Here is a 27748-nt window from a genome sequence, read left to right on the forward strand (position 1 = left end):
TTGACTGAGTGTCGAGGCTGAGACAGCTTCGCTGGCTGGCGGTTATGGACTGTTGAGTGGGTGGAAAGGAAAGCTATTCATAGCAAGTAGAGGCGAGTTCCTCACCGAAGAAGGAAAAGGCACAGTCCTTGGGTAAGTTGTTTTAAGTCAGGCACGAGGGAATAAAGACTTAGATTTATATAGCACCTCAGGACATCCCAAAGAGCTTGACAGTCCATGAAGTACTTTTTGAAATGCAGTCACCATTGTAATGTAGGAAATGCGGCAGCCAATTTGCAAACAGAAAGCTCCCGCAAACAGCAAAGTGATAGCGATGTTGACTGAGGGATAAGTATTGATGAGAACTCCCTTTCTCTTCTTTGGACTCGTGCCACAGTTTCTTAGAATGCAGAGAGGGCCGCAGTTTAATGCACCTCCAACAGTGCTGCACCGCCCCAGTACTGGACTGTCAGCATCGAGATTTAGACTCGGATTCTCTAGATTGGGTCTTTAAGCTTTGATCTTGTGATTCAGAGGCAAATATGCTAGCCACTGCTCGGGGCGAGAGTGTTTTATCCAGTTTAATTCACTGACCGAATCCATTCATAAATCCACGCAGATTGAAGAGTTTCATTGTCTCGCCCACCGAAGAAAAGACAAAAACAAAGTGAATGATTATTGGAGGATTATAGGGTATCGTAAACATCTTTAATTGGATGAAGACTTGAAAAGTGAGGGGGGTAAATTGGTGGCCACGGGGAAAAAGCAGGGGTAACTAGGACTAATTGCATAGCTGTTTAAAAGAGCTGCTACAGGCACAATGGGCTGAGTGGCCTCCTTCTGTAAATTTCTACCGGCAGGGTTTTCTGCTTCCCCCACGGCATGTTTTGCGGCAGTGGAAGTGGCCTGCCATTGGCTGGAGGAGGGATCTTCCAGTCCTGCCGCTGTCGACAGGTTTTCCCGGTTGTTTGCACCCTTCGCTGCCAGGGAACCCGCGGAGGGGTGGGGATGGGGTCACCGTCGGTGGGATCTTCTGGTCCCGTCGACAAGAGCAGCCGGAAAGTTCTGGCCATAGCGGGTCTGACTTTAACTGTGTGCGAATGAGTATGTTTTGAATGAGTTAAAATCTTACTCTGTGGTAAGTGTGAGCCCGGTTTGGACTGCTTCCATTAAGTGCACAAGAACAAGTACAGAATAAACCTCAATGTAAACCCATACTGCCTTTGGACATATCCTACAATCCATATACTCTTTCCTGACATCTTCGGAGCTCATTATTATTAATAAGAGGCGTACAATGATGGATGTGAAAAATTCTGATTAAAACTTCTGAATGATGTTCTCATGGTGGAAGATGCCAAGTGTTAATAAATTATGCCATAACCTTTAGGTTTCTTATAAGATACTGCCTAACGGGTCAGAGTTATCAAGAGTGTCGTGAAAGTATTTATAAGCCTCAGTGAGGGCTGTAACAATCACATATTGAATTCACTATTGCTTCAAGATTTGGTACTTCTGTTCAGTTGATCTGTCTAGATTGATCATCTATTTAAGCACTGTCTCAGAGATTACTTGTTGTATTTGCTATTAAATGTAATTACGTTACTGCAGATGATATATTATTGGCATGGTAGAATTGAAGCAATGATCAAGGCTGCAAATTTATGGAGAATTGACCATTTTTTTTGCGATGATTAGTTTTGCTAATTTAATTAATGAAGTAAGTAGAAGCATAAAAATCAATTCCATCCTCTTAACCGTGACTCTGGAGGATGACAACGGTGTATATTGACTTCATGTGGGTGAAATATTGTGCGCATTCCTTCTCATGGGATCAGAAAATCACCATGAGGGATTTTGAGCCTAAAATATGGGCGAGTTTGTGTTGGGCAGGAAGTGCTAAACTTCTCAAACCAAATCCAACCCACTTCTGACATCCCCATGCAGCTTTCACTGAACTGGGACAGTGGTGCAGGCATAAGCTGCCTCCTGAAATATTATAATGAGGGTGTATGCATTATCTTTAATCTCCAATTTACAATTCAACCTCTTTGGTCAGCTTCCCCTGGCTTTGGGAAACCCATCAGAGGGGAGGATTGCGGGCTCCAACTGGTAAGTACCTTTCCACTTCTCACTGGATCCAATAATACCTGTTTTCCTCCCTCCCTGCAATTGAATAGTCATTCCCCCCGTCCCCCTCCTCGCGACTCCCACCCTGAACTATGATGTCTAAAGTACCTTGACCTTTCCAATGTCTTTCCACAATCCAGCCTTTCTGCTCTTCCGTTCTCTTCGCCCCCCCCAACCTGATTTAACTTTAACATACTGTCTTTGAGCCTCTGACATTTCCAGCCACCCTTGTTTCTGATCCCCCAGAGCCAATTTCTCAACCATTCCCAATGTCACTAGCTCCTAAAGTGATCCCTCACCCACCTTGCCCACCACAGTCAATAAGCGTTCACTACCTCCACCACTAACACATAGTAGCAGCAGCATGTACCATCTACAAGATGCACTTCAATTAATCACTCAGGCTCCTTGGACAGCACCTTCCAAACCCACAACCCCTACCATCTCTAGAAGGACAAGGGCAGAAGTTGCATAGGAACATCACCACCTGCCCATTCCCCTCCAAACCCCACACCATTCCGACTTGGAAACATATCGCCGTTCATTCTCAGTTTCAGAGTAAAAGCCCTGGAACTCCCGACTTACAGCACTATGGGTATACCTACACCTCATGGACTGCAACGGTTTCCACCGCCTTCGCAAGAGCAACTAGGGATGGGTAATTAATTCTGGCCTAGCCAGTGATGCCACACCCCACCAACAAAGTGAAAATACAATCTCTTGCTCCTTCCTCTCTCACAGCCTGGTACCACATACTTTCCATAGCCACTCAGGCTAAATGAAGACCTCGATGTTAATCAGGCTCGACACAAAACCTAATGGAAACCTTTTCTTCAGTTACCTGATTGCAAAACAGCCCACATCACCCTCCCCATCCCTCGCCCAGCCTCACCCCCACACCCCTCACCAAGCCCCACTCCCACACCCCTCACCCAGCCTCACCCCCACACCCCTCACCCAGCCTCACCCCTCACCCAGCCCCACCCTCCCCCATCCCTCACCCAGCCCTATCCCTCATCCACCCACTCACCCAGCTCCATGCCCACACTCCTCACCCACCCCTTCACCCAGCCCCACTCCTTCCCCATCCCTCACCCAGCCCTGCCACTCCCCATCCCTCACCCAGCTGCACCCCTCACCCACCCCCTCATCCACTCTCACTCACCCCCTCACCCAGCCCCACCCTACCCCATCCCTCACCCATCCCCATCCATCACCCACCCCCTCACCCAGCCCCACCCCTCCCCCACCCCTCATCCAGCCCCACCCCTCACCCAGCCCCATCCCTCACCCAGCCCCACCCCTCCCCATCCCTCACCCAGCCCCATCCCTCACCCATCCCCATCCATCACCCACCCCCTCACCCAGCCCCACCCCTCCCCCACCCCTCATCCAGCCCCACCCCTCACCCAGCCCCATTCCTCACCCAGCCCCACCCCTCCCCATCCCTCACCCATCCCCATCCATCACCCACCTCCTCATCCAGCCCCACCCCTCACTCACCCTCTCACCCAGCCCCACCCCTTCCCTATCCCTCATCCAGCCCCGCCACTCCCCCATCCCTCACCCAGCCGCACCCCTCACCCACTCCCTCACCCAGCCGCACCCCTCACCCCCCACCTCACCCAGCCCCATCCCTCACCCACCCTCTCACTCAGCCCTTCACCCAGCTCCATGTCCCCACCCAGCGCCAAGTTTTCTGTTCTGGCTGACAGTGGGTAGTGTGGGTTGCGAGATCAGAGAATTGCAGCAACAACTCTGTTTCTCTTCCACGGATGCTGGCAGACCTGCTGAGGTTTTCCAAGATTTTCTGCTCTGTACTTCATATTACCAGCATCTGCAGTATTTTGCTTTTTATTAAATAACTGGATCATTTATTTCCAAGCTGTTGATTGGGAAGCAAATATCAGCTAGGACAATGGGAAGAACTCTCCGGCGCTCCTTTGCTTTATTGCCATGGGATCGAATATGTCTGGCTGAGAAGGTAGCTGGGGTCTCAGTTTAATGTCTCTTCATATAGTCAGTACCTCAGACAGTTTAGTAATGTATTGACGGGATAGCCTGAACGTTGTGCTCAAGCCTCTGGAGTGCGATTTGAACTCACAAACTTTTGACCACTTTGTGACCACTGAATTACATTTTATATTATAAATTTGTATGTTCACAGTTAAACTGGAAACTGTCTATGTCAGTCGGGGAAGAATGTAATTAGACACGTTTACGTAGGTAGTTGCCATTATGAATGTGGGCATCCACCTCCTGGTATCAGTCCCTAAGAGGGCATTGGTGACCATGGACTTCTATTGGATTGGTCCATGATTGGCAAAGTACTGCAGTGTTTGCTGTTGCCAGTATGGCTGACCAGGAAGTGCTTGTGATGATACTGTGCCTTTAAGATATGTATTTTAATCATGTTTCACTGCAGGATGTTTCAAGCAGTCCCTTGCATTTTGTCAGAGCTGTTTTGTCTACAGCCGGTGTCCTCAATTGTTACTGAAGCAGTACAATTGACATCATGTTAGTTTTAATCTGAACTAATGCAGTGTTCTGTTGCATTGCTTCCTGGGAATGCAAAGTAGAGCTTGATTTGGATAATTGACTGGTCAATTCATATGACCGGGAACAGCTAGGCTTTCACAGAGAATTCCCGCTTATTTGTTTCCAGATGCTGTTTTGGAAGCTGCAAAGAGAGAGATATCCTTTCTTGTCTCTGAAGTCTGAAGTGTGCCGTTCGTGTACCTTTAAAAAGTGTTTTTTCTAATCATGTACTCTGTAGTTGTAAGCAAACTTTTTCAGTTTGTTTTTCTCATTGTTGCCGGGCTGTCTACGAGAGTCCTTTTATTGCTGCTTAAACGGGGGTTTGTTTATTTTACTGGGATGTTTATGAGTCTGCATTGTTAGGAGAAAACTTGGTTGGCAGGTCAGGCAACAGGAGTTCTTTAGTTTTCAGTTTAAGCTGCTGTTTAATTTGCGTTTTAGTTTTAGAAGGGGCATCAAGCTGACAAGAACTCTCTCTCTCTCTCCCTGGTTTTGGAAATTCTGCTAATTAGTTGAAAGCAAGGTCTTGCCTTTCTGAAGAGGGGAAATCAGCTGTTGGTGACTTGCCTAGGGTCTCTGATATTTTGGGAAGCTGTTCTGACTTCAATCTGTTCTGAGTCTATCCAGAAGACTGCAGACTTCATCCAAAGGTCTCAAGTCCAGTATCACATCTTTGCTGTGTTCAACCTGTGAAAAGGATCTTTTGTCTACGGGATTGGTTTGATTGGAACACATTAGATATATTTGTTAAGGGTTATACATTATAGTGGCTGTTTTGTTTCTTGTTTGTAATGGATAAGCGTTTTTGCTAATTTTCTTACTATACATGTTAACTATATTCTTAAATAAACTTTGTGTGATAAAAGCTCCCTAGTGGGTCATTTGAATCATACCTGGAGTGAAACATATCATGCTTATCCAAGCTAAATTCAAGAGACAAAACTGATGATCCAGGCAGGCTCCATAAAAACTTTGAAGTTTATAACCTGAACAATAACAGAAGACTGAAAGCTGCTAGAGACTAGGTTTACTTCCCTGCTTTGCTGTCTTGAGGATATACCCTTCTCTGAAAACTGCCACTTGGATTTCTTTCCATAGGTGTTAAAAGCTGGAAATCCAGTATCACATGAGCATACTTGTTTTAGTGCTAACTGATCTTGAAGAAGAGTGTTTGTCTATGGGGTATTGCTTTAAAATTGGAACAACAGAGATAGCTAGCTGTTAAGAATTGTACTGTATCACGTTTCAGTCTTGTAATTGGCAAAAGTTATGCTAATTCTTTTTGTTATATTCTAACGGTGTTCTTAAATAAACTTTGTTTGATAAAAGATTCCTAGTGGGTCACTTGAATCATACCTGGAGTGAAACACCTTATACTCACCAATGCCAAAATCAAATCAAACATAGGCTCTAGGCAAACTTCACAAAAAACCTTGGAATTTCTGGCCTGGGTCTCGATCTTTACTGAGGACTTGCCCTCTGATAATCGAGCTCTTTGATCATAGAAATCATAGAAACCCTACAGTGCAGAAGGAGGCCATTCGGCCCATCGAGTCTGCACCGACCACAATCCCACCCAGGCCCTACCCCCACATATTTTACCCGCAAATCCCTCTAACCTACACATCCCAGGACTCTAAGGGGCAATTTTTTAACCTGGCCAGTCAACCTAACCCACACATCTTTGGACCGTGGGAGGAAACCGGAGCACCCGGAGGAAACCCACACAGACACGAGGAGAATGTGCAAACTCCACACAGACAGTGACCCGAGCTGGGAATCGAACCCGGGACCCTGGAGCTGTGAAGCAGCAGTGCTAACCACTGTGCTACCGTGCCGCCGATCACATGATGCACTCATCTTTTGTGGCATGAAGTCCTGAAGTGGGATTTGAACTCAGAGCTTCTTTCCCAGTGGTCAGAACATTACCCACTGTGCCACAAGACCTTTTTAAATATGGGTGTAGGGATTTATAGGGAAAAGCAGGTGACAGGAAACATGTATGGCTGCGTGATACGCTTTGTCTTTTTTTGCCAAGGAACCCGATTTAATTCAAAGTGAAAATGGGCAAGTGTTTACCAGCTTGGAACAAACGCATTGCCAGTTCAAGTTACTTAATTCAATCCAAGCACGCTTGTCTCCCGCTCCTCGCACTCTGACTAAGATCAAAGGCAAAGACAGAAACTTGTTGAAGTGTTAACCGGCTCTTTCCCGATACAATACATGGTAAAGAGGATGGGCTCAGTCAGAGCGTTATCCTAAAGGTCACATCCTTTAGACGTGATTAGCTGCTTAAGATTCACGTCACCTAAATGTCACTCTCTTGTACCAAACGACCGCCTATGTGTGAAAAGCTGTTAGAAAATTACAATAATGAACATGCTTCTGAATGCGTGAGGTGAAAAAATTTACTCCACAATGATTTTCTGGGCAAGGAATGATTATCATATTTAAAGCTCTGATTATCTCACAGAATGTCCAATTATTACTGCTTACATCTTTCATTCAGAAATCTTTTCCCAACAAGTCTTTGCAGGAAAATCGATATGTAGCTTTGCACGCAGAGAGTCTAAAGGTCTTTGTTCACTTTTTAAATATTACTTTGACAGATTAAGTAAAATAGAATCATAGGATCCCTACAGTGAAGGAGGAGGCCATTCGGCCCATCGGGTCTGTACCGACCACAACCCCACCCAGGCCTTATTTCCATGACCCTCATTTACCCTGTTAATCCCCCTGACATTGGGTCAATTTAGCATGGCCAATCAACCTAGCCCACAATTAGGGCTATCTTCCCAAAAAAATTCTAAGTGTCACAAACGTCTGAAAACCAGAATGTTTTACTCTGGTTTTTTTCAGTGAGCTACCCACACTTTGTGCAATTTTCCCACAGTCTTGTCAATTTTTTTGGCAGTTGGGAGTTTCACGGTGGTAGGGAGGCACGGAGCCTAACCTTGCTGGGAAAGGTGGCTGCCGGCTGCCAGACATGCACCCCCATCTCCCATAAACTGAGATCTGTCAACAGCCCTCCCCTCTCCCCCTAACAAACATTGCTCCCCGAACGGCCCAACGCTGGGCGCGATTCGCGTTATTAGCCTCCCACTCAAATTTCCTGCCTTGCTGTGCTAATCTACCAGCACAGCGGGGCAGAAAGTTTACACCTGATACTCCTCTAGTGAGCTAGTGTCTCACAGTACCTGATCTCCAGCGGCGTCTGCTCTGTGCCGGAAATCGGCGGGGAGGCGCAAAGATGATTTAAATGGCCATTTTAATATCATTTGAATGTGATTAGTAGGCCCGGGAGTGAAGTCTCTGCTTGCATCTCCCGTCCCACCAGAGTGTTTCACTCCAGCGGGGATTACACTAGCTCCTCACTTTCGGGGAATGAGCAGACCGAACCCCACTGGACTGAAGGGGGGGGCAATCGAGGCCCCCCAGAGGGCCGGGCGGCGGGGGAGAGTGCCCCCTGGACATTGGCATCTTGGCAGTGCCAGCCTGTGCCCCCAGCACTGCCTAAGGGGCAAAGTGCAAATGCACAGGGGGCACCTTGGCACTGCCCATCGGGCTCGGGGCAGTGCCAAGGGGGCGAGGCCTGGTGGGCCAATCGATGGGGGTGGGGGGTCCAGCTGCCACTCTGCGTAGGGCTCAGTGGGAGAGGGAAGGAGGCCAGCGATCGGGAATAATCCCCTCCCACTGCATTTTAATGAGATAGATGTTAGTGACCTCTGCAGTGCACCATGTGGGAGATTCTTCTCCGAACTCCCACTGAAAAAACTAATGCGAATTACACCAGTTTACACACAAATTCAACACTTAGAATTTTTTTGGGAGAATTCCGGCCATGTAATTCAGCAGTAAGAGCTTGCAGATTAATTTTTACTACTATGTCCTTCTTGTGTGGAGACTCCCCCACTGGGAGATTTTGGGGGGGGGAGGGCAAGGAATAAGGGTGGGTAGATAGAGTTAAGGAACGGATCAGCCATGGTTTCATTGAATGATGTGGAGATGCCGGCGTTGGACTGGGGTAAACACAGTAAGAAGTCTAACAACAGCAGGTTAAAGTCCATAAACCTGTTGGACTTTAACCTGGTGTTGTTAGACTTCTTACCTCATTGAATGATGCAGAAGAGGCTCAAGGAGCTGAATGGTCAACTCTTGTTCCTATTTCAGGAACTCTGACCCATCAACGTCCTGCCCACAGGACGTTGATGGGTCCTGCATGCTATCGGTATGGAACCTTGCTGCAGGGAGAACTTACTTGGAGACTGCAAGTGTGATAGAAAATTTGGGGGAAGGTTGTCTCAGATCTCCAGGATCGAGGGGTGTTATTGGGGCTGAATTCCAAGCATTTGTAAAAGTTATCTGCGCATGATAGAAGCTGGATGAGAGATGAAATTCCCCATGTGCAACACCTGTGTAACAGGAATAATCCTCCTGATGTTCACAGAACTGAGAGGTAAAGGGATCCCGAGGAGGTGAACATGTAGAAACCTGTTTACACATCAGATAGTGGAATGAAAAGGAAAACACATTGTGAGTATGAGAAGCAACGGGGAAAATTGTGCCGGAGGGTACGTCTCATTAAAGAGCAAACACATGGAATAGAACCCCCCCCACCCCGCCTTAAATCTGGGTGGGGTCCAGCAGCTGATTAAGTGATGTTTGGAATTGCTTTTTGCTCCTCAAAGCATGAGAGAACATGAGAAAATATCAGCACAGAAGGCCGCTCCAGGGCTGAGAAAGGAAGGGATTCAGCCAATGACAGCGAGTCAACAAACGTAAAATACTGCAGCTGCCGGTAACCTGAGACAAAATGGAAAAAGGCTGGAGGCGCTCAGCAGGCAAGTCAGAGAGAACGCCAGACAGGTGATAGACCCTTCCTCGAAATGTAAAGATGTTACAGCTAACCAAGAACACAGCAAGGGAAGGAGTGAAGAACACAATCACTACACCAACCAGAAAAGACATGGAGTAGATAAATAAAGTGGGAAACTTGAGAAGCCAGTAAAGTGAAGCAAGATCTATCAAGTCAGTGCTGAAGGAAGAACATTCAGGTGAATTGAGAATTTGTGTACAGGGAATGTGTCATGGCATGCTGTCTGTTTGAATGACTATCTCATTGAATGAGGCTTAGAGCTTAACTCATGTGGGATGAAGGAGTGTCAGAGGGTTTTATTTATGGTGCTTTTAGATTGAGCTCAATGACAGAAATTGAAATTTAATAAGCACAGACAAATTGCTTACAGCTGTTTTGTCATTGAACTCCGATGGAAAGAGAGGCTGCAGGTTTCAGCTCCACGAGGCTGCAATGTGCCGCACCAAGGAAACCCAAAACTTCAGAGCAGTGGTCTGAGCAGTGTGCCATGGCTGTAAGGGCGCTGGCATGTGTGTGCCATGTGTGTGTTGGGAACATGCAGAGTGGGCGAATCCTGACATCAAACAGTTCCGCATTTGGCATCTGATTTGCCATTTTAGACACTCCAGCTTCAGGTAATGCACTCCCTTAATCACTCCCACATGAACATATGTTTAGCTGCCATAAGGGACCCCAGCGTGAGTGCTACATAAAAGGAACAGCATTTAACTTTGAGGTGATTTTGAATTTCTTTTGCTGCTGTTGAGTGAGTGGAAACATTTTGTTCAGTACTGTTGGGGGAGTGGATTCGCTGGGGAACGGCTCTGGACTTTGACATGGGGGTCAGAAGGGTTGAGAGGCCTCTAAGGAGAGAGCCTGTTTTTAATAACAGGGGAGAAAGTCAGGGCCAGGAAGAGAAGTCATGGGCCCTGGTTCTTCTCCTGTTTCCGGGACCCTTATTCCCCCGCTCACCACTTTAACTTGTTCCCCCCCTCAATCATGCATGATATTTATCCCCCTTTCAGGATTCACCAATCAATTCAGCAAACAATCACAGGAAGAGCCAGGTAAAATGATAGCACACATTGCTGTCATTTGGTTACCAAGATTGTCTGCTGTAAATGCAGCATGAGTCATTGATATTAAGAGAAACAGCAGCTATATAATGCAGTGTTAATTTGTATGTGCACCCTATCAGTGATCCCAATGTGACTATTAAACAAACCGGAGGTGGCAAATTTTGCTTCAACAGCAGCGTACAATTTGACCGGAAAATATCCCAGTATTTATTTCCAACACTGTGCGGACTGTAACACTGATTTTGGTGACTGTCTCAGCTCTCATTAATATGTTCTGCACATTGCACCATATGGACATGGTGACAATAAATTAATATTTGGGAAAAGATTCAATACTTGTAATCCAGATAAACTGTCTTGATATTCAATATAATTATTTCACACAAGGGGTCTATTTGGTTCTACTTTAACAGTAAACTCATAGGGTACAAAGATCAAATACGCCTGAGTAATGAAATGGAATGATTGAGCAACATTGATCTTCACTGTCAGTGAGAAGCATTGGAGCCCTCGGGTGTCTCTGTTTGACACAACCTCTAAGAGGCCAGAGGACAAAGATTGAAAACTCACAATTGTATCTGTGTTTTCTTGATCAGCTAGCCTGAAGACTCTGCTGACTGCTACTTCTCACTACAATATATCTTAAATATCTATATTATCATGATATTTCAATACCTGAAAAAACTCAAAGAGCACCAGGATTGAGTGGGATAAGACAAAAGTAGGCAAAAGGACAAGATTGAAGTCAATGGAAAAGATGCTTGAGAAGAATGTGCAGTGTAAAACAGGTTATCGATTCACTATGAGTCCATTACGTACCCTTGTCCTGGCAATCACACTCCACAAACTTTCATTAGCAACAAAATAAACAGAACTCCAGCCATGATTCCACTCTCTATCTGTTAGATAATTACGGATGAGATAGGCCATCGAGCTGAGCTCATCTCATCAATCCAAAATGATATACGCATTAGGGACAGGAGTTGAGTCTGCTCTGCCATTTGTTAACATTGCCTACATTAGACCAGTGACTACAACTCAAAAGTACGTAATTGGTTGTGAAGCAATTTGAGACACTGTGAAAAGTGCTGCATAACTGTAGATTTTGTCTTTCTTTCATTACACCTATATGCTTTCAGCAGAGTGACTACAGCAATGGTGAAATTTGAGGCCCAATGCTGATTCTCTAATGATAATTAATTACAGAGCAAATCAGGAAAGTGTCTTCAAAGAAATCACTACATTTACAAAACAATTCAACTCTGTAGCTAATACAGCCTTACCATTCTCACATCTCTGGCACTAACTTACTGTCATACAATTGTATCGTACATTGTGAATTTACAGTCTTTCCACAGGTCTCATATTGTGTTACAATAAATGTGCAAATAGTATATTTTTTGAAATTCTAATTGTTGTTTGAGTTGTGAAAGGAACAGGCAAATCAAGTGGAAAAACATAATTCATAAATATGAAATTCCAACAGCAAAAAAGTGTGACAACAAAATCTCGTGCGAAATCACTTTTTAGAAGGCATTGTGGGATTGGGTTTCTGTAAAGGCCCTTTATGGTAAAAGTCCTTTGGGCTGTTTCTCTGGGATTTCAATAGATTTTTTTTTCACCAAAGTTACAATGGCTGATTGGAAATCCTCACTCCCAGAGAAATGTTAATCACACAGGGTTCTGCTAGATTTAAAACAGGATGGCACAGGGTAGGGTGAAACTAAGATGGGGTAGAGATTTGTAAAATCTTTCTGTAAGTAACCTCTTCGTGACAAATGGGGATTTCATTCCTAGATATTGCAAGAGTGATAAAACAAACCGTAATACCATTTTTTGCATCACTCCTGGTTTGTAGTCTTTCTTACTTTAATTTTGATGAGGTCCAAGATTCTCAACACAGTATGTCATCTGAATTCTGCCTACTTTAGGGTATAATTAAAAAGTCAAACTGCTGTTTACATGCTTGTTTAAATTCAAGAGAATTGTAAGAAGTGCACAGTGTTTAATTTTGAGGCACCAAACCTTAAAGGTGACCCGGCCAAACCTCAGCCCCTCCTCCTCAATCCCAAACTCCACCTCCCCTCCGCCCTCCAACCTCCCACCAACCTCCTCACCATCCCCTCCAATCTATCTCCCCTCGCCCCAACCTCCTGGTTATAATGTAACCAATGATAACATTGGGGCAGCATGGTGGCACAGTGGTTAGCACTGCTGCCTCACAGCGCCAGGGATCTGGGTTCGATTCCTGGCTCGGGTCACTGTCTGTGTGGAGTTTGCACGTTCTCCCCGAGTCTGCGTGGGTTTCCTCCAGGTGCTTCGGTTCCCTCCCACAGTCCAAAGATGTGCAGGGTAGGTGAATTGGCTATGCTAAATTCTCCCTCAGTGTACCCGAACAGGTGCCGGAGTGTGGTGACTAGGGGATTTTCATAGTAACTTTATTGCAGTGTTAATGTAAGCCTACTTGTGACACTAATAAATAAACTTTATCTGTTATAATGTAACCAATGGTAACATGCCATGAGGATCAGCTGACCTAGTAGACAAGGTATAAATAGAAAGCAGATGGCGATTGTGGGGAGCTCGTGTGGCCCAGGGCATGCCTGAATGTTGGTGTAATGAAGTTTCTTTACTAAGCCTTTTTCTTTGATTTACTTTGTGAAGTTAGTTCTTTTATTGCTTGCAGCTGAAGTATCATCACTGCTGGATGAACAGCCCATGCCCCTAAACTGCCCCCCCCCCAAATAAAACCAGCGATCTTCCACCCCCCCCTCCAAGGTTCTGTGCTGATGCCACTAAAAGATGGGTCACAGGGGTAATCATGCAGAATGATCTTCCCTCTCCCCTATTTTCAGGCCCAATTGAATTTACCCCGCTTTTCCCAGAGTTTTCTCCCCTCCTGTCCTACATGGTCTCTGGATGTTGAGTCCCTCGGCAGAGTGACCATCCTTCATGTGTGCACACCAAGAGAGGGGATGGGGATGACTGGGGAAGGGCAGTAGAAAGTACCAAAACTGAGTCTCACCGTGTCCTCAGCTGTACATCGACCAGCCGCGGTTGCTGCATAGCAACCAGATAGCACGGCACCCTGAATTATTGTTTCCTCCCTACCCTCAGACCAGAGTGTAACACTAGGTGAGATCTGATAAGTCAGCATAGAACTCGATCTAGACTGGGACCAAAAAGCGAGGGTGGGGGAACACAAGAACACAAGAAATAGGAGCAAGGAATATGGCCCATCGAGCCTGCTCCACCATTCATTATGGCCACGGCTGATCTTGGGCTTAACTCCATTTTCCTGCTCTCTCTCTGTATTCCGTAATTCCCAGAGAGACCAAAAACCTGTCTATCCCATTTTTACATGTATTCAATGATGGAGTACCTGCAACCCTTTGGGACAGAGAATTCCAAAGATTCAAACCCTTTGAGTGAAGTGATTTCCTCCTCATCACAGTCCTTCATGATAACTCCCTTATCCTGAGATTGCATCCCTGTGTTTCCCTGACCAGTGGAAACAATGGGGGGAATTTTCCCATTCCGCCAGGCACAGGGTGGACTATGCAAAGGTCTGTTGACTTTGGGCAGGATTTTTCTGATTGTTGGAGTGAGGGTGGCCTCTAATTGTCCATCCTGTCAAGTCCCCTTCAAAATTTTGTAGGTTGCAATGAGAATCCCTTCATTATTCTAAACTCTGGGGAATATAAACCCAATCTGTTCAACCTTTGATCGTGGGACAACCCCGTCATCCCAGGGACCACAATACAGTGAACCTTCTCTGTATTGTCTTCAACGAAAGTGTATCTTTTCTTAAATGTGGAGACCAAAAATGCACAAAGTGAGGGAAAGGGATGAAGGAAGGGATGAGAAAGAGAAAGGATACAAATCGGGTGTAGGCAGTGTGTTAGAACAAAGAACAAAGAAAATTACAGCACAGGAACAGGCCCTTTGGCCCTTCAAGCCTGCACTGACCATGCTGCCCAAAGAACAAAGAAAATTACAGCACAGGAACAGGCCCTTTGGCCCTTCAAGCCTGCACCAACCATGCTGCCCGACTGAACTAAAACCCCCTACCCTTCCGGGGACCGTATCCCTCTATTCCCATCCAATTCATGTATTTGTCAAGACACCCCTTAAATGTCACTATCGTATCTGCTTCCACTACCTCCAGCAGCGAGTTCCAGGCACCCCACCACCCTCTGTGTAAAAAACGTGCCTCGTACATCTCCTTTAAAGCTTGCCCCTCGTACCTTAAACCTATACCCCCTAGTAATTGACTCTTCCACTCTGGGGAAAAAGCTTCTGACTATCCACTCTGTCCATGCCCCTCATAATCTTGTAGACTTCTATCAGACTTCTACCCGTCAGAACTAAAACCCCCTACCCTTCCGGGGACCATATCCCTCTATTCCCATCCCATTCATCTATTTGTCAAGATGCCCCTTGAAAGTTGAGGGGAAAGAAAGGGGAAGAAAGGAAGGGAAGGGGAGAGTAAGTGGGAGCATGGTAATTTCCAAAGAATGAACTCATTTCAAAGCCTCTCCTGGACTGATTTTTCAAAATCATACTTCGCCCAACCTCTTCCACTACCAATCATTTATGCCACGTTGCATTTTATTTTCAAGACATCTGCAAGATTTCCTCATTCAAACTCTGCTGACACCCTTTAAATTATCCTGGTGGGTTAGGCTTAATAAAGCTTAGTCTAACCTTTTACAGTCCAATAACTCTCATGGGCCAAAGCATTTTTCTAATCAGACTTACATTAAGAGGAATGATTATACCATCAGATAATACACAGAGTGTGATGTGATTTCAGTACCAATTTGCAAACATTGGAACGATGCCAGCAATGTGCTTATTTTAGGAATGTACGTACAGAGTATATCTGACTATATACACAGCCTGATGATGTGCAGTTTATCTGAAAAGAGACTATTGCTGGTTTGGCTCAGTTGGTTGCTTTCTCACCTCTGGCCAGAATGTTCTAACTTCTGCTTCAGAGACTTGAGCACATTATCTAGGCTGACACTTCACTATGGGATTGAGTAGAGTGAGAAAGGTGCCCTAGAATGGCAACGGCTGCCATTCTCCCATCCCGTTGCGCTAATGTTTTAGTGCAACAGGCCAGGAGAATTGCACATTGGCCGATTTGTGGAGTTCCCGCAAGTGTTTGCGCCGCGCTTGTGTCTCCCCGACCCGGATTTCCAGCGGCGTCTGCACAGCTCTGGAAATTGGCGGTGAGTGGGGCCAGCAGTTAAATAGCATATTACATACTATTTAAATGCTATTAGCGAACGTGGAACTGAATTCTCCGGGCCCGCTTGCATCTCCCAACCTGCCAGAGTGTTTCACTCCAGTGGCTCCCCACGTTCGGGGAGCTGGCAGCCCGAGCCCGCTGGAGTGAAGGGGGGCAATCGGGGCCCCCAGTGGGTCGGGTGGTGGGGGATGGTGCCCCCTGGACACCCTGGCAATGCCAGCCTGGGCCCCCGGCACACTGCGTAAGGCCTATTGGAGGGGGGGCACTGCCTAGGGTGCGATCGGTGGGGGTGGGGCTCCTGCTGCCATTGATGGGGGCTGGAGGGAGGCTAGTGATCAGGATGGGCTGGGGGGTGTTTGTCAAGCCAGGGGAAGTGCCTGCCGGGGGTGGGGTCTGCTGCAGGGGGGGATCATCATTGCTGGGTTGGGGGAGGGGGGGAGGTGGCTGGAGATCGGGCCTGAAAATGGATGGGGAGCCACAATCGGGCCATGGGGTGGGGTTCAGGGCAGCACTGCGGGGATCCCAGTCTGGCATGCGATTGAGACCGCTGTGCATATGCAGAGGCACGCTGGTTTCACTCTCTTCAGCGGGAATAGAACTGCCCCTCAAATCTAATGATATAAGAACATAAGAACATAAGAACATAAGAAATAGGAGCAGGAGTAGGCCATCTAGCCCCTCGAGCCAGCCCCACCATTCAATAAGATCATGGCTGATCTGATGTGGATCAGTTCCACTTACCCGCCTGATCCCTATAACCCCTAATTCCCTTACCGATCAGGAATCCATCTATCCGTGATTTAAACGTATTCAACGAGGTAGCCTCCACCACTTCAGTGGGCAGAGAATTCCAGAGATTCACCACCCTCTGAGAGTAGAAGTTCCTCCTCAACTCTGTCCTAAACCGACCCCCCTTTATTTTGAGGCTGTGCCCTCTAGTTCTAGTTTCCTTTCTAAGTGGAAAGAATCTCTCCATCTCTACCCTATCCAGCCCCTTCATTATCTTATAGGTCTCTATAAGATCCCCCCTCAGCCTTCTAAATTCCACCGAATACAAACCCAATCTGCTCAGTCTCTCCTCATAATCAACACCCCTCATCTCTGGTATCAACCTGGTGAACCTTCTCTGCACTCCCTCCAAGGCCAATATATCCTTCCGCAAATAAGGGGACCAATACTGCACACAGTATTCCAGCTGCGGCCTCACCAATGCCCTGTACAGTTGCAGCAAGACATCTCTGCTTTTATATTCTATCCCCCTTGCGATATAGGCCAACATCCCATTTGCCTTCTTGATCACCTGTTGCACCTGCAGACTGGGTTTTTGCGTCTCATGCACAAGGACCCCCACGTTGGTGGCCTCTGCATTGCACAGAGTGTGGGAGATTCCAGTGTGAACCCCCACTGAAAAAACCAGCGTGAATTACTCCAGTTTTCCCGCAAATTCAACACTTTTTTTGGAAGAATGTGGGCAACATCTTTCTTTTCTTTTTACACCAACCCATGTGTAGATGCACAAAAAGGTTATCTATTCTACTACAGAGCAGCAGCATCAGACTGACTCCTAGGATGGCGGGACTGATGTATGAGGAGAGATTGAGTTGATTGGATTATATTCACTGGAATTCAGAAGGATGGTGGGGGGATCGCATAGAAACCTATAAAATTCTAACATGACTAGACAGGGTAGATGCAGGATGTTCTCGATGGTGTTTTTAGTTTATTTATTAGTTTGACAAGTAAGCCTACATTAATACTGCAATGAAGTTACTGTGAAAATCCCCTTGTCGCCACACTCCGGCGCCTGTTCGGGTACACTGAGGGAGAATTTAGCAAGGCCATTGCATCTAACCAGCACGTCCTTTGGACTGTGGGAGGAAACCGGAGCACCCGGAGGAAACCCACGCAGACACGGGGAAATCGTGCAGACTCTGACAGAGTCACCCAAGTTGGGTCCCTGGCGCTGTGAGGCAGCAGTGCTAACCACTGTGCCACCGTGCCGCCCCTACCAGACATATCAATTGTATGCCTGATGCAAGACCCCCGGACAGGGATGTCCTCAGAGCATGTCCAATGATCATGGGAGACCTTGTCATGTGATCAGACCGGCCAAAATGTAGAAGTCTCATTCGGGAAGGGACCGGACACATCGAGTGTCTTTGTCGGGAAAGTGCAGAGGCAAAGTCCACACGTGAGCGCACAGATCTCCAAAGAATCCGTTTACCCGACCCTTCAAACACCACTTGCGTGGGCTGGGTCTTCCGATCATGCACTGGACTTCTCAGTCAAATGACCGATTGAAGCAGGGTGTAAGCAATCATCCTCCGTCCCTGAGAAGAAACAAAAGGCCTTGATGGTTTTCAAACAGCAGGTGATAGAGACAGATTAGAGCAATGTTGATATGTTTGTACTTCACTTTGAGGATGGTGAGCTCACAGGCCATAATGATAATAATATGACAAAATGAGACATTACATTGACATGACTAATAGAGTCATCAACAAATATGGGAAGTTTGTCATTGAACAGGTTGAAGAGACAAAATTAGATGGTTTGTTATATTTCCTGATTATGTTTTTACAATGTACCACATCTGATTGTCCAAACAATTCATCCCTCTCTTATTACCAAATGAACTGGAACAGATGCCCTCCTGATATTATTTTCTAATCTTTAGAAAATGTGTTGCCCTTTTTCCCATTTAAAGAGAAATAGCCTTAAATCCCTGTTCTCATAAATACCAAACTCTCTGTACAGTCTTTGCCCGAGGGTATGAAAGGCAGGCAATGAACAGAGTCTGTAAATGCTGTGTTTTTTTAAACTGCAGTTGGAATCAGTTCTTGTGTCGGATTGCAAACAGGAAGATTTTCTTTGCAACTTTTGGCAGATGCCATAACTCGGGTCCACTGCCATCAGTACTGATATTTCCTAATCACTTTAAGACCATCCTCAAAGCAATTTGGTATCATCTGTATAACATATTTAGAAAAAGAAAATATTCTTGAGGTATTCCTCTTCGATAACCTCGAAGGCCAAGATTTTACTTCCTGGCCATAACACAGAACATCGGCCTAGGTTGATTCCATTCTAATTCTCTTCCCGCACCTAATGGTTAGCACTGCTGCCTCACAGTATCAGTGACCCGGGTTCAATTCCGGCCTCGGGTCACTGTCTGTGTGGAGTTTGCATGTTCTCGCCGTGTCTGCGTGGGTTTCCTCCGGGTGCTCCGGTTTCCTCCCACACTCCAAAGATGTGCGGGTTAGGTTGATTGGCCACGCTAAATTGACCCTCGTATGGGGTGTCGGGAATAGGGCCTGGGTGGGATTGTGGTCGGTGCAGACTCGATGGACCGAATGGCCTTTTTCTGCACTGTATGGATTCTATGATTCTAATGGTGCACTAAGGCAGACTTTTGTCTGTTTCCACAGCCAGTTATTCTTGGAACAAATTGCTGGAGGCTTTTGCCTTGAGCTCCACATTAAGTGGGGCTAACCAGGAGTCTCTCCCACTCTTACTGCCTGCTATTTGTGTGTTGGAAGTATTTTTTGCAGGTTGATACTTAACCCCTGTGGCTGCGTTATGAACGCACCTTCTCTCAGCCATCAAGTCCTGGGGGGCCTTGAACCTGGAGCTTCTGGCTTAGAGGCAGGGACATTACCCACTGCGCCACAAGACCTCCTCGAGGGTTATAAATTCTCAGCATATTTGTCATTGAACAAATGCAGATTTTTAGAGCTAGTCTGAACCCAATCAATAGGGAAGCGTGGATTAAGAAAAAGCACAACTGGTTACACTAGTTTAGGTTATCATGCACAACCCAAGTTCATTGCAGTTTCTTCCCAATTAATCTGACTTGATTTGATTTATTATTGTCACATATATTAGTATGCAGTGAAAAGCATTGTTTCTTGCATGCTGTACAGACAAAACATACCGTTCATAGATTACATAGGGGAGAAGGAAAGGAGAGGGTGCAGGATGTAGTGTTGCAGTACCAGATAGGGTGAGCAAAGGTACTGTAACTTTTCAGTGTGCCCCCTTCACTCCAAAGAATCGGGGAGCAATTTTCCCGGCCTGCTGCTGGACTAGCGCAGTGGGCTGGGAAATATCGGGCGGGCAGGCTGAAATGGGAATTGCCGGTCGCACTTTTCCTGGGCCATTTTTTATGGTGGAATCAGCCGCGTGTCGGGAAACAGCGCAAGGCTGCTTACAATTTTATAATCAGCATTTGAATCTCAGCGAGCCCGGGACAGTATCATCTTTCTCCTTCCCCACCCCGCTGAGAGATGTTACTACCAGTGGGGATTAAAGTTGGTCCCAATCAATGGGGACCATTGAGGGGTAATGGCTTCGCTGGTGGGGGCAGAACCCATTAAGTTCTCCCTGGGAGGTCAAGGGCAGGGGGCTGCCCTTTGGGTAGTGCCAGCCTGGCACTGCCAGCCTGGCACCCTGTCAATGCCCACTGGACACCCTGGCAGTGCCCACTGGGTACCCTGGCACTTCCCACTGGGCAGTGCCAAGGGAGCAGGGCTTGAGGAGGCTGGGCTTTCTGGGGGTTGGGCTGTTCGGTGGTGGTGGTGGTGGTGGGGGAGATCACTGAGCATATTGCATGGCAATCGGTGGGGGAGCGAGGGTGCTGATTGGGGCTGGCCATCGGGTGGGGGGGTGCGTCAGGGAAGCTGTAAGGAGGCCGGCGATCGGGAGGCTGGCGGTGGGGAGCCCAGTGCGCATGTGCAGTTGCCTGCTCAGCACACCTTTTAGTGGGATTAGGCCCCACCCAATCCCCACTAATGGCTTGAATCCCCTGGTACACTCTGAGAAGCATAGATTGCCTGAAATTCAACTGACTAAGTTCACCTAAAAAGCGGGCAGCAAAATCTCCTGTTTCTTGCCCGATGGGCACTTAGCTTTTTTTCAGTGTCAGGTATGCCTCAGTCGGCAGGTCGTTCCTCTGGAGCCAGGTAGCTGTGAGATTAAACCCCACACCAGAGACTTGAGCAGAAATATCTGGGCTGGCACTCCTGTGCAGTCAGGAGGGAGTGTCGTATTGTAGGTTGGATGAGATGTTAAATTGTAAGTTCTGTCTGCTCTTCTAAGGTGATGGGAAAATCTGGTGACTATTTTTATGGGAAGAGCTGGATGCTATTCCCTGGTGCCCCAAACAATATTTATCCCTCAACCAACATCACTAAAATATAAGCAAAATACTGCGGATGTTGGAATCTGAAACACAAGCAGAAAATGTTGGAAAAACTCAGAAGGTCTGGCAGCATCTGTGGAAAGAGGAACAGAATTAATGCTTCGAGTCCGTGTGACTCTTCTTCAGAGTTCTTAAGCTGGTAGGAGATCTTTTTCACTCCAGCAGATACTGATTATCTAATCACCGTAGACGATTATGCTGACTGTTGGGAGTTAGACCAGCTGACTTCAATGACTATAGTGAGATTGTAGAATGCCCAAAAGCACACTTCAGTCATTACAGTATTGCAGACATTGTGATAAGTGATAATGGCTTTCAGTTCATGCGTGAAGAAATCAACTGCACAAAGGATTGGAAAATTCAACTCAATGCAATATCTCCACATTTTCTGCAGTCGAATGGAAGTTTATTTATTAGTGTCACTAGTCGGCTTACACTAACACTGCAATGAAGTTATTGTGGAAAACCCCACTAGTCGCCACAGTCTGGCACCTGTTCGGGTCAATGCACCTAACCAGCACATTGTTCAGAACGTGGGAGGAAACCGAAACACCCGGAGGAAACCCATGCAGACACGGGGAGAACGTGCAAACTCCACACAGACAGTGACCCAAGCCAGGAATTGAACCTGGGTCCCTGGCTCTGTGAAGCAGCAGTGCTAACAATACATGTGCAGAGACTGATGAAAATAATGAACAATTTATTAATGCGTGAGAGCACTGTGTGTATTGAGTAATTTGGGTAACTCACAGTTACTCATGATAGTGAATGCAAATTTGTGTTTTGTTCATTATGATAAGGGGGATGTTTGGGATTTTTAATCAGTAAGGTAATCAAAGATTATGGGGATAAGGCAGGAAAGTGAGGATCATATCAAATCAGTCATGATCTAATTGAATGCAAACTCAATGGGCTGAATGGTCTACATCTGCTCCGATGTCTTGCGGTTTTATGGCAATCATGTACTAAAGGTCCTATCTGGCTTGCATGATCATGTGACCTCTGCCATGAGACACAGGCTAGGGACAGCCATGTTTAAATTCAGTTCTAATAAAGGCATTGCACTAGAAGCAATGTACTCTTTAAGCTTGTTACAGAGCGGAACAGTGAGCGGGAAGCTGCAGCAGCATTGGTTGTGTTCGAAGGCCTGTATCTTAGTTTAAAGGTTGCCAATTTGGATTGGACATGTTACTGCAGGTAACATCACATGACTCCATGTCACCAACTGCTCCAATCCCACTTGCCCACTTTTGATCACCTGGTGTGTCACTTCACGGATTGGATGAAAAGTAATTGTCAACCTATCAGCAGTTTTTTAATAACTAATAACTAAGGAAAAAGGCCCATTTTAAAAATGCCACTATGCCTTTTCTCCAGGGCCTTTGCTCACAGCAGGACATTAATCTTTAATTCTTGGAGATTCCAGGACAATGCAGGAGTGTTGGCAGCCTTATCCTGTTTTATGGATACTGGCAGGGACAAATTTGATTATTTTCTGTATCCTCCTTTGCACAGGCTATTCTGCTGTTGAAAAATGAAGGCTTCTATTGCTCTGATTGTTTCCTTGCTGGCTGCTGCCGTCTCATCGAAAAGACTTCACATTCAAAAACAGACAGTCCAATCTTCGTGCGTCCGATGCTGTGGTCCATTGGAGAAGCCAGCATATCCGTACGGATTGACTTCCAGCCACAGGATGGCAAGTGACCATCCTATCTACCCCATGCCCGAAATCAAGCCCAAGATAGACATGACTATACTGAAAGGTAAGGGCCACGAATTTCAGCCTGGCTTTACAGCAGCACGGGGGCTATTTCAGTTCCAAAATGTCAGCTGTAATGCGCCTTGTCGCAAGCCACACCGGACACCATTTTGGTAATGGTGTTAGCCTGTGCAGGGAGCATCCACCGGAGGAATGTAGATTAGGCACATTGTGAATTGGATATCACTGATTCAAAGTCAGTGCACACAGTTTGGAGCTCAACACTCCAGCAATGCCATCTCTTAAACACATCCCTAATCTCTGATTTGACTTGATTTGATTTATTATTGTCACATGTATTGGTATACAGTGAAAAGTATTGTTTCTTGCGTGCTATACAGACAAAGCATACCACTCATAGAGTACATAGGGGATGAGGAAAGGAGGTGCAGAATGTAGTTTACAGTCATAGCTAAGATGTTAAGAAAGATCAGCTTAATATATGGTAAGTCCATTCAAGAGTCTGATGGGAGCAGGGAAGAAGATGCTCTTGAGTTGGTTGGTACATGATCTCAGACTTTTCTGTCTTTTTCCTGACGGAAGAAGGTGGAAGAGAGAATGTCCGGGGTGCGTGGGGTCCTTTATTATGCTGACTGCTTTTCCGAGGCAGCAGGAAGTGTAGATGCAGTCAATGGATGGGAGGCTGGTTCGCATGATGGACTGGGCTACGTTCACAATCCTATGTGGTTTCATGCAGTTTTGGTCAGAGCAGGAGCCATAAACATGCATTTAGCCACAGATTGGACACCTCACCAGTACTATCTAAAGAGATCGACAATTACTTTAGCTACTGATTGATTTTACTGGCTCTTGCTGGGATTGTTTAAGCGCTTGATAGCTTCCGGAATTCCTGAAACCTGTTGAAATCCAATGTGACATCAGCTGAAGAACTCTGTACTGACTTCAGGAATTCCACACAAGCCACTTGCTCCCGGACATGGGTGCCAACATGCCAGGAGCATAGAGCAGAGGTGACACAGAGCAGGGCAGCTTACTGGAAGAGGGAGGAGGAAGGGGGCAAAAGGGTTCTCAGCAGGAGGCCATATATATGTTTATAGTGTTCAAAGACAATTCTCCCATCTGAAGAAGGAACAATTTATGAGCTGTCTGTGGGTCAGTAAGGACATCCTCATGAAATCTGCCACAGCACTCAGCCAGAACAGCAACCTCTGAGTGAGGATGAGGATGGCATTGCAGTGGCAGTGAAGGTGACTGGTGATCACAAACTTCTCCCTGGCTGGAGCAGATGCAGCCTCTCCCAGTTTGCCATCCACTGTTGTACAAGGGGTTGGCATGGTGGCACAGTGGTTAGCACTGCTGCCTCACAACTCCAGGGACCCAGGTTCAATTCCGGCCTTGGGTGACTGTCTGTGTGGAGTCTGCATATTCTCCCTGTGTCTACGTGGATTTCCTCCCACAGTCCAAAGATGTGCAGGCTAAGTTGATTGGCCATGCTAAATTGCCCCTTAGTGTAAATGTGTGGGGTTACAGGGATAGGGTGGGGGAGAGAGCCTGGGTATGATACTCTGTTAGAGATTCAGTGCAGACTTGATGGGCTGAATGGTCTCTTCTTCATCATAGGGATTCTATGATTCTAATGGACATCACAAAGGCTCTGTATTCCCAAACATCTAAATAGATTTCACTCTCTCCTGGCGGAGAGGAGCAAATGGTGTAAGTCATGGCTCCAAGGTGCAGGGTGCCATTGACTGCATGAACCTTACATTGTGGGCACACCACCTGTCAACTCTGAGATCTACTGCAACTGAGAGGACTTCCATTCCCTCCACAGGCAGCTGGTGTTGACCGTACTCAGTGTTAATCATACAGGTCAATGCCCAGTATCCTGGCAGTTGCATTCTGTGTTCCTCCACTGTGCTAACTGCATTGAAGCCGCCTAAACAAACCAGAGGGTGGCCATTAGGTGACAAGAGCGATCCTTTGAGGACATGGCTCATGACTGCTCAACCTCACTGTCCCTTGCCACCAGGTAAAAGGTGAGCAGGAAGAGAAGGAGGAGGAAGGCAGGAGATGATCTGGACAGCCCCTTTCTACTCAGACTGCCTGTCAATGAATCATCTGAGTGTGAGAGCAGTAACCAAAAGCCCTTTTCCCCATTTACCAACAGTCCCATACCTTACCTTTACTCTGTTATCGACCATCACCAAGTCCAAGGTGGATCTGTCCACAACAGTGGACAGAGGAAGGAGTGTTCACTGCATGGTCCTTATGGGGACGCAATTCCATCTTCAAACTGAGGACAATGCCCATCCTTTTGTGTGGCACCACCACCATACTAAATTGGATCGGTTCATAACACATCTAGCAACTCAAACCTGGGCATCCATGAGGCACTGTGAACCAGCAGCAGAATTATATTTCCTCAACCTCAAGGCCTCACTCTACCATTACCATCACGGGATCAACATTGGTTCAATCAAGACTGCAGGAGGGTATGCCAGGGGCAGCACCAGGCACACCTAAAAATGAGGTGCCAACCTGGTAAAGCTACAACACAGGACTACATGCACGCTAGACAGCAGAAGCAAGGCATGATAGAGTTTAGCCCACAACCAATGGATCAGATCTAGCTCTGCAGTCCTGCCAATTGCAGTCATGAATGGCGATGGACAATTAAGCAAAGGAGGAGGCTCCATAAATATCCCCATCGTCATGATGTGCATTGACATCAGGACATTGCTGCAAAAGACAAGACTGAAGCATTTTCAGCCATCTTCAGGCAGATGTGCTAAGTGGATGATCCATCTTGGCCTCCTCTGGAGGTCCCCAGCATCACAGATGTCAATCTTCAGCCAATTTGATTCACTCCACATGATATCAAGAAACAGCTTAGGGCACTGGATACTGCAAAGGCAATGGGGCCCTGACAATATCCAGACTGTAGTACTGAAGACTTGTGCTCCAGAACTTGCCACACCCCTAGCCAAGCTGTTCCATTGCAGCTGCAACACTGGCTTCTACCTAGCAATGTGGAAAATGGCCCAGCATGTCCGAGCCACCAAACGTGGGACAAATCCAACCTATCCATCAGTCTACTTTTAATCATCAGAAAAGCGATGAAAGGTGTCCTTGACAGTGCAATTAACATCACTAACACAGGAATAACCCGCTCACCTATCCTCAGCTTGGATTCCACTGGGGGTCATTATAGCCTTGGTCCAAACACAGACCAAAGTATTCCAGATGTGAGTAACTGCCCTTGACGTAAATGCAGCGCTTGACCAAGTGTGGTGTCAAACCGCCCTGGCAAAACTGAAGTAAATGAGAATCAGGGATGAACTCTCCACTGCTTGGAGTCATACCTAATTCAAAGTAAGATGGTTGTGCTTGTTCGAGGTCAATCATCTTGGTCCCAGAACATCACTGCAGGAGTTCCTAAGGGAAGTGCCCTAGGCCCAGCCTTCCGCAGCTGCTTCAACAATGACCTTTCCTCCATCATCAGGTCGGAAGTGGGGATGTTCATTGATGATTGCACAATGTTCAGCACCGTCCCCCACTCCTCAGACACTGAGGAAGTCTGTGCCCATATGCAGCAAGACCTGGGAAACATTCGGGTTCATCCATGAAATGGCCACTAACACTTGTGCCACACAAATGCCAGGCAATCACTCACTTTCAAAATGTACCCCAATGTCTCCAAACCTTTAAAGTGCGATGCAACGCTTTGGAGATTGGTGAAGTCTTGCTGAGATATTTGTACCACTCAGAACCCTCATTCGTAACATTCTGGACTTTGATTGCTCCCAGTTATTCCCCACTTTGTAGAGATTTGAAGGAGCATACAGCATATTGGATCAGAGTCCACAATCCAGGTAAAAGTGTTGTTCTCCCATTTCCTAGTGACGAGAATAATTTGTTCCCATTATTTACACTATAGTGGTGTCAGCAGACCGAGCTGATATAAAGATCAGGCTCTGGTGACAGGGGGCCTTTGATAAGCATTAATCAGAATCGACCAGCTAGTCTGTTTCTATGCTGTAGGTTCAATATCAATGGGCCCAGTGGCACAGTGGTTAGCACTGCTGCCTCACAGCGCAGGGGACCCGGGTTCAATTCTGGCCTCGGGGGTCACTATCTGTGTGGAGTTTGCGCATTCTCCCTGTGTCTGTGTGGGTTTCCTCCGGGTGCTCCGGTTTCCTCCCACAGTCCAAAGATGTGCGGGTCAGCCATACTAAATTGCCCCTAGTGTCAGGGGATTAGCAGGGTAAATATGTGGGGTTACGGGAGTGGGGCCTGGGTGGGATTGTGGTCGGTGCAGACTCAATGGGCTGAATGGCCTCCTTCTGCATAGTAGGGTTTCTACGTAATATTCAGACCTCCAAAATAAAAACCGCATTAATAAAAAAAAATTGCATGTTAATCTCTCTTTATAGGCTCCAAAGGAGAGAAAGGGGAGCGAGGACTGCCAGGGAAAACCGGTAAAGCAGGACCCAATGGTTCCATTGGTGCTACTGGCCTCAAGGGGGACAGAGGACAAATGGGCATTCCGGGGAACAACTGCAAGCAACATTATGCCGCATTCTCGGTCGGCCGCAGGAAGGGGCTCCAGAGCAAAGAACTCCAAGCGCAGCTGATCTTCGACACAGAGTTTGTCAACCTCTACCGCCACTTCAACATGTTCACTGGCAAGTTCTACTGCTACGTCCCGGGGGTCTACTTCTTTAACCTCAACGTACACACCTGGAACTTTAAGGAGACGTACCTCCACCTCATGCGCAATGGTGAGGAGATGGTGATCCTGTATGCTCAGCCTAGTGACCGCAGCATCATGCAGAGTCAGAGTGTCATGCTGGAGCTGAGTGAGAAAGATGAGGTTTGGGTGCGTCTTTACCAGGAGAACCGAGAAAACGCCATCTACAGTGACGAGGGTGATGTCTACATCACATTCAATGGCTATTTAATCAAGGCAGCAACAGCAGAGTCAGACTAG

At 46.7% G+C, this 27748-nt stretch overlaps 1 protein-coding gene across 1 annotated transcript; it reads left to right on the top strand.

The window, feature by feature from the left end:
• Window positions 1-93: 93 nt before the first annotated feature.
• On the top strand, window positions 94-27748 carry LOC144510370 (complement C1q tumor necrosis factor-related protein 1-like). The gene is made up of 4 exons (XM_078239808.1): window positions 94-132; window positions 4775-4838; window positions 22554-22801; window positions 27192-27748. The coding sequence occupies exons 3-4, from the start codon at window positions 22573-22575 to the stop codon at window positions 27746-27748; spliced, it is 786 nt and encodes a 261-aa protein (XP_078095934.1). The 5' UTR covers window positions 94-132; window positions 4775-4838; window positions 22554-22572.

The sequence above is a fragment of the Mustelus asterias genome, chromosome 23, assembly GCF_964213995.1.
Source record: "Mustelus asterias chromosome 23, sMusAst1.hap1.1, whole genome shotgun sequence".
In the NCBI taxonomy this organism is placed as follows: domain Eukaryota; kingdom Metazoa; phylum Chordata; class Chondrichthyes; order Carcharhiniformes; family Triakidae; genus Mustelus; species Mustelus asterias.

Excerpts from the sequence above, each read along its gene's own strand:
- LOC144510370 (XM_078239808.1), top strand. The coding sequence starts at position 22,573 with ATGAAGGCTTCTATTGCTCTGATTGTTTCCTTGCTGGCTGCTGCCGTC. Across the intron at positions 22,802-27,191 it reads AGACATGACTATACTGAAAG|GCTCCAAAGGAGAGAAAGGG; the intron begins GTAAGGGCCACG and ends CTCTCTTTATAG.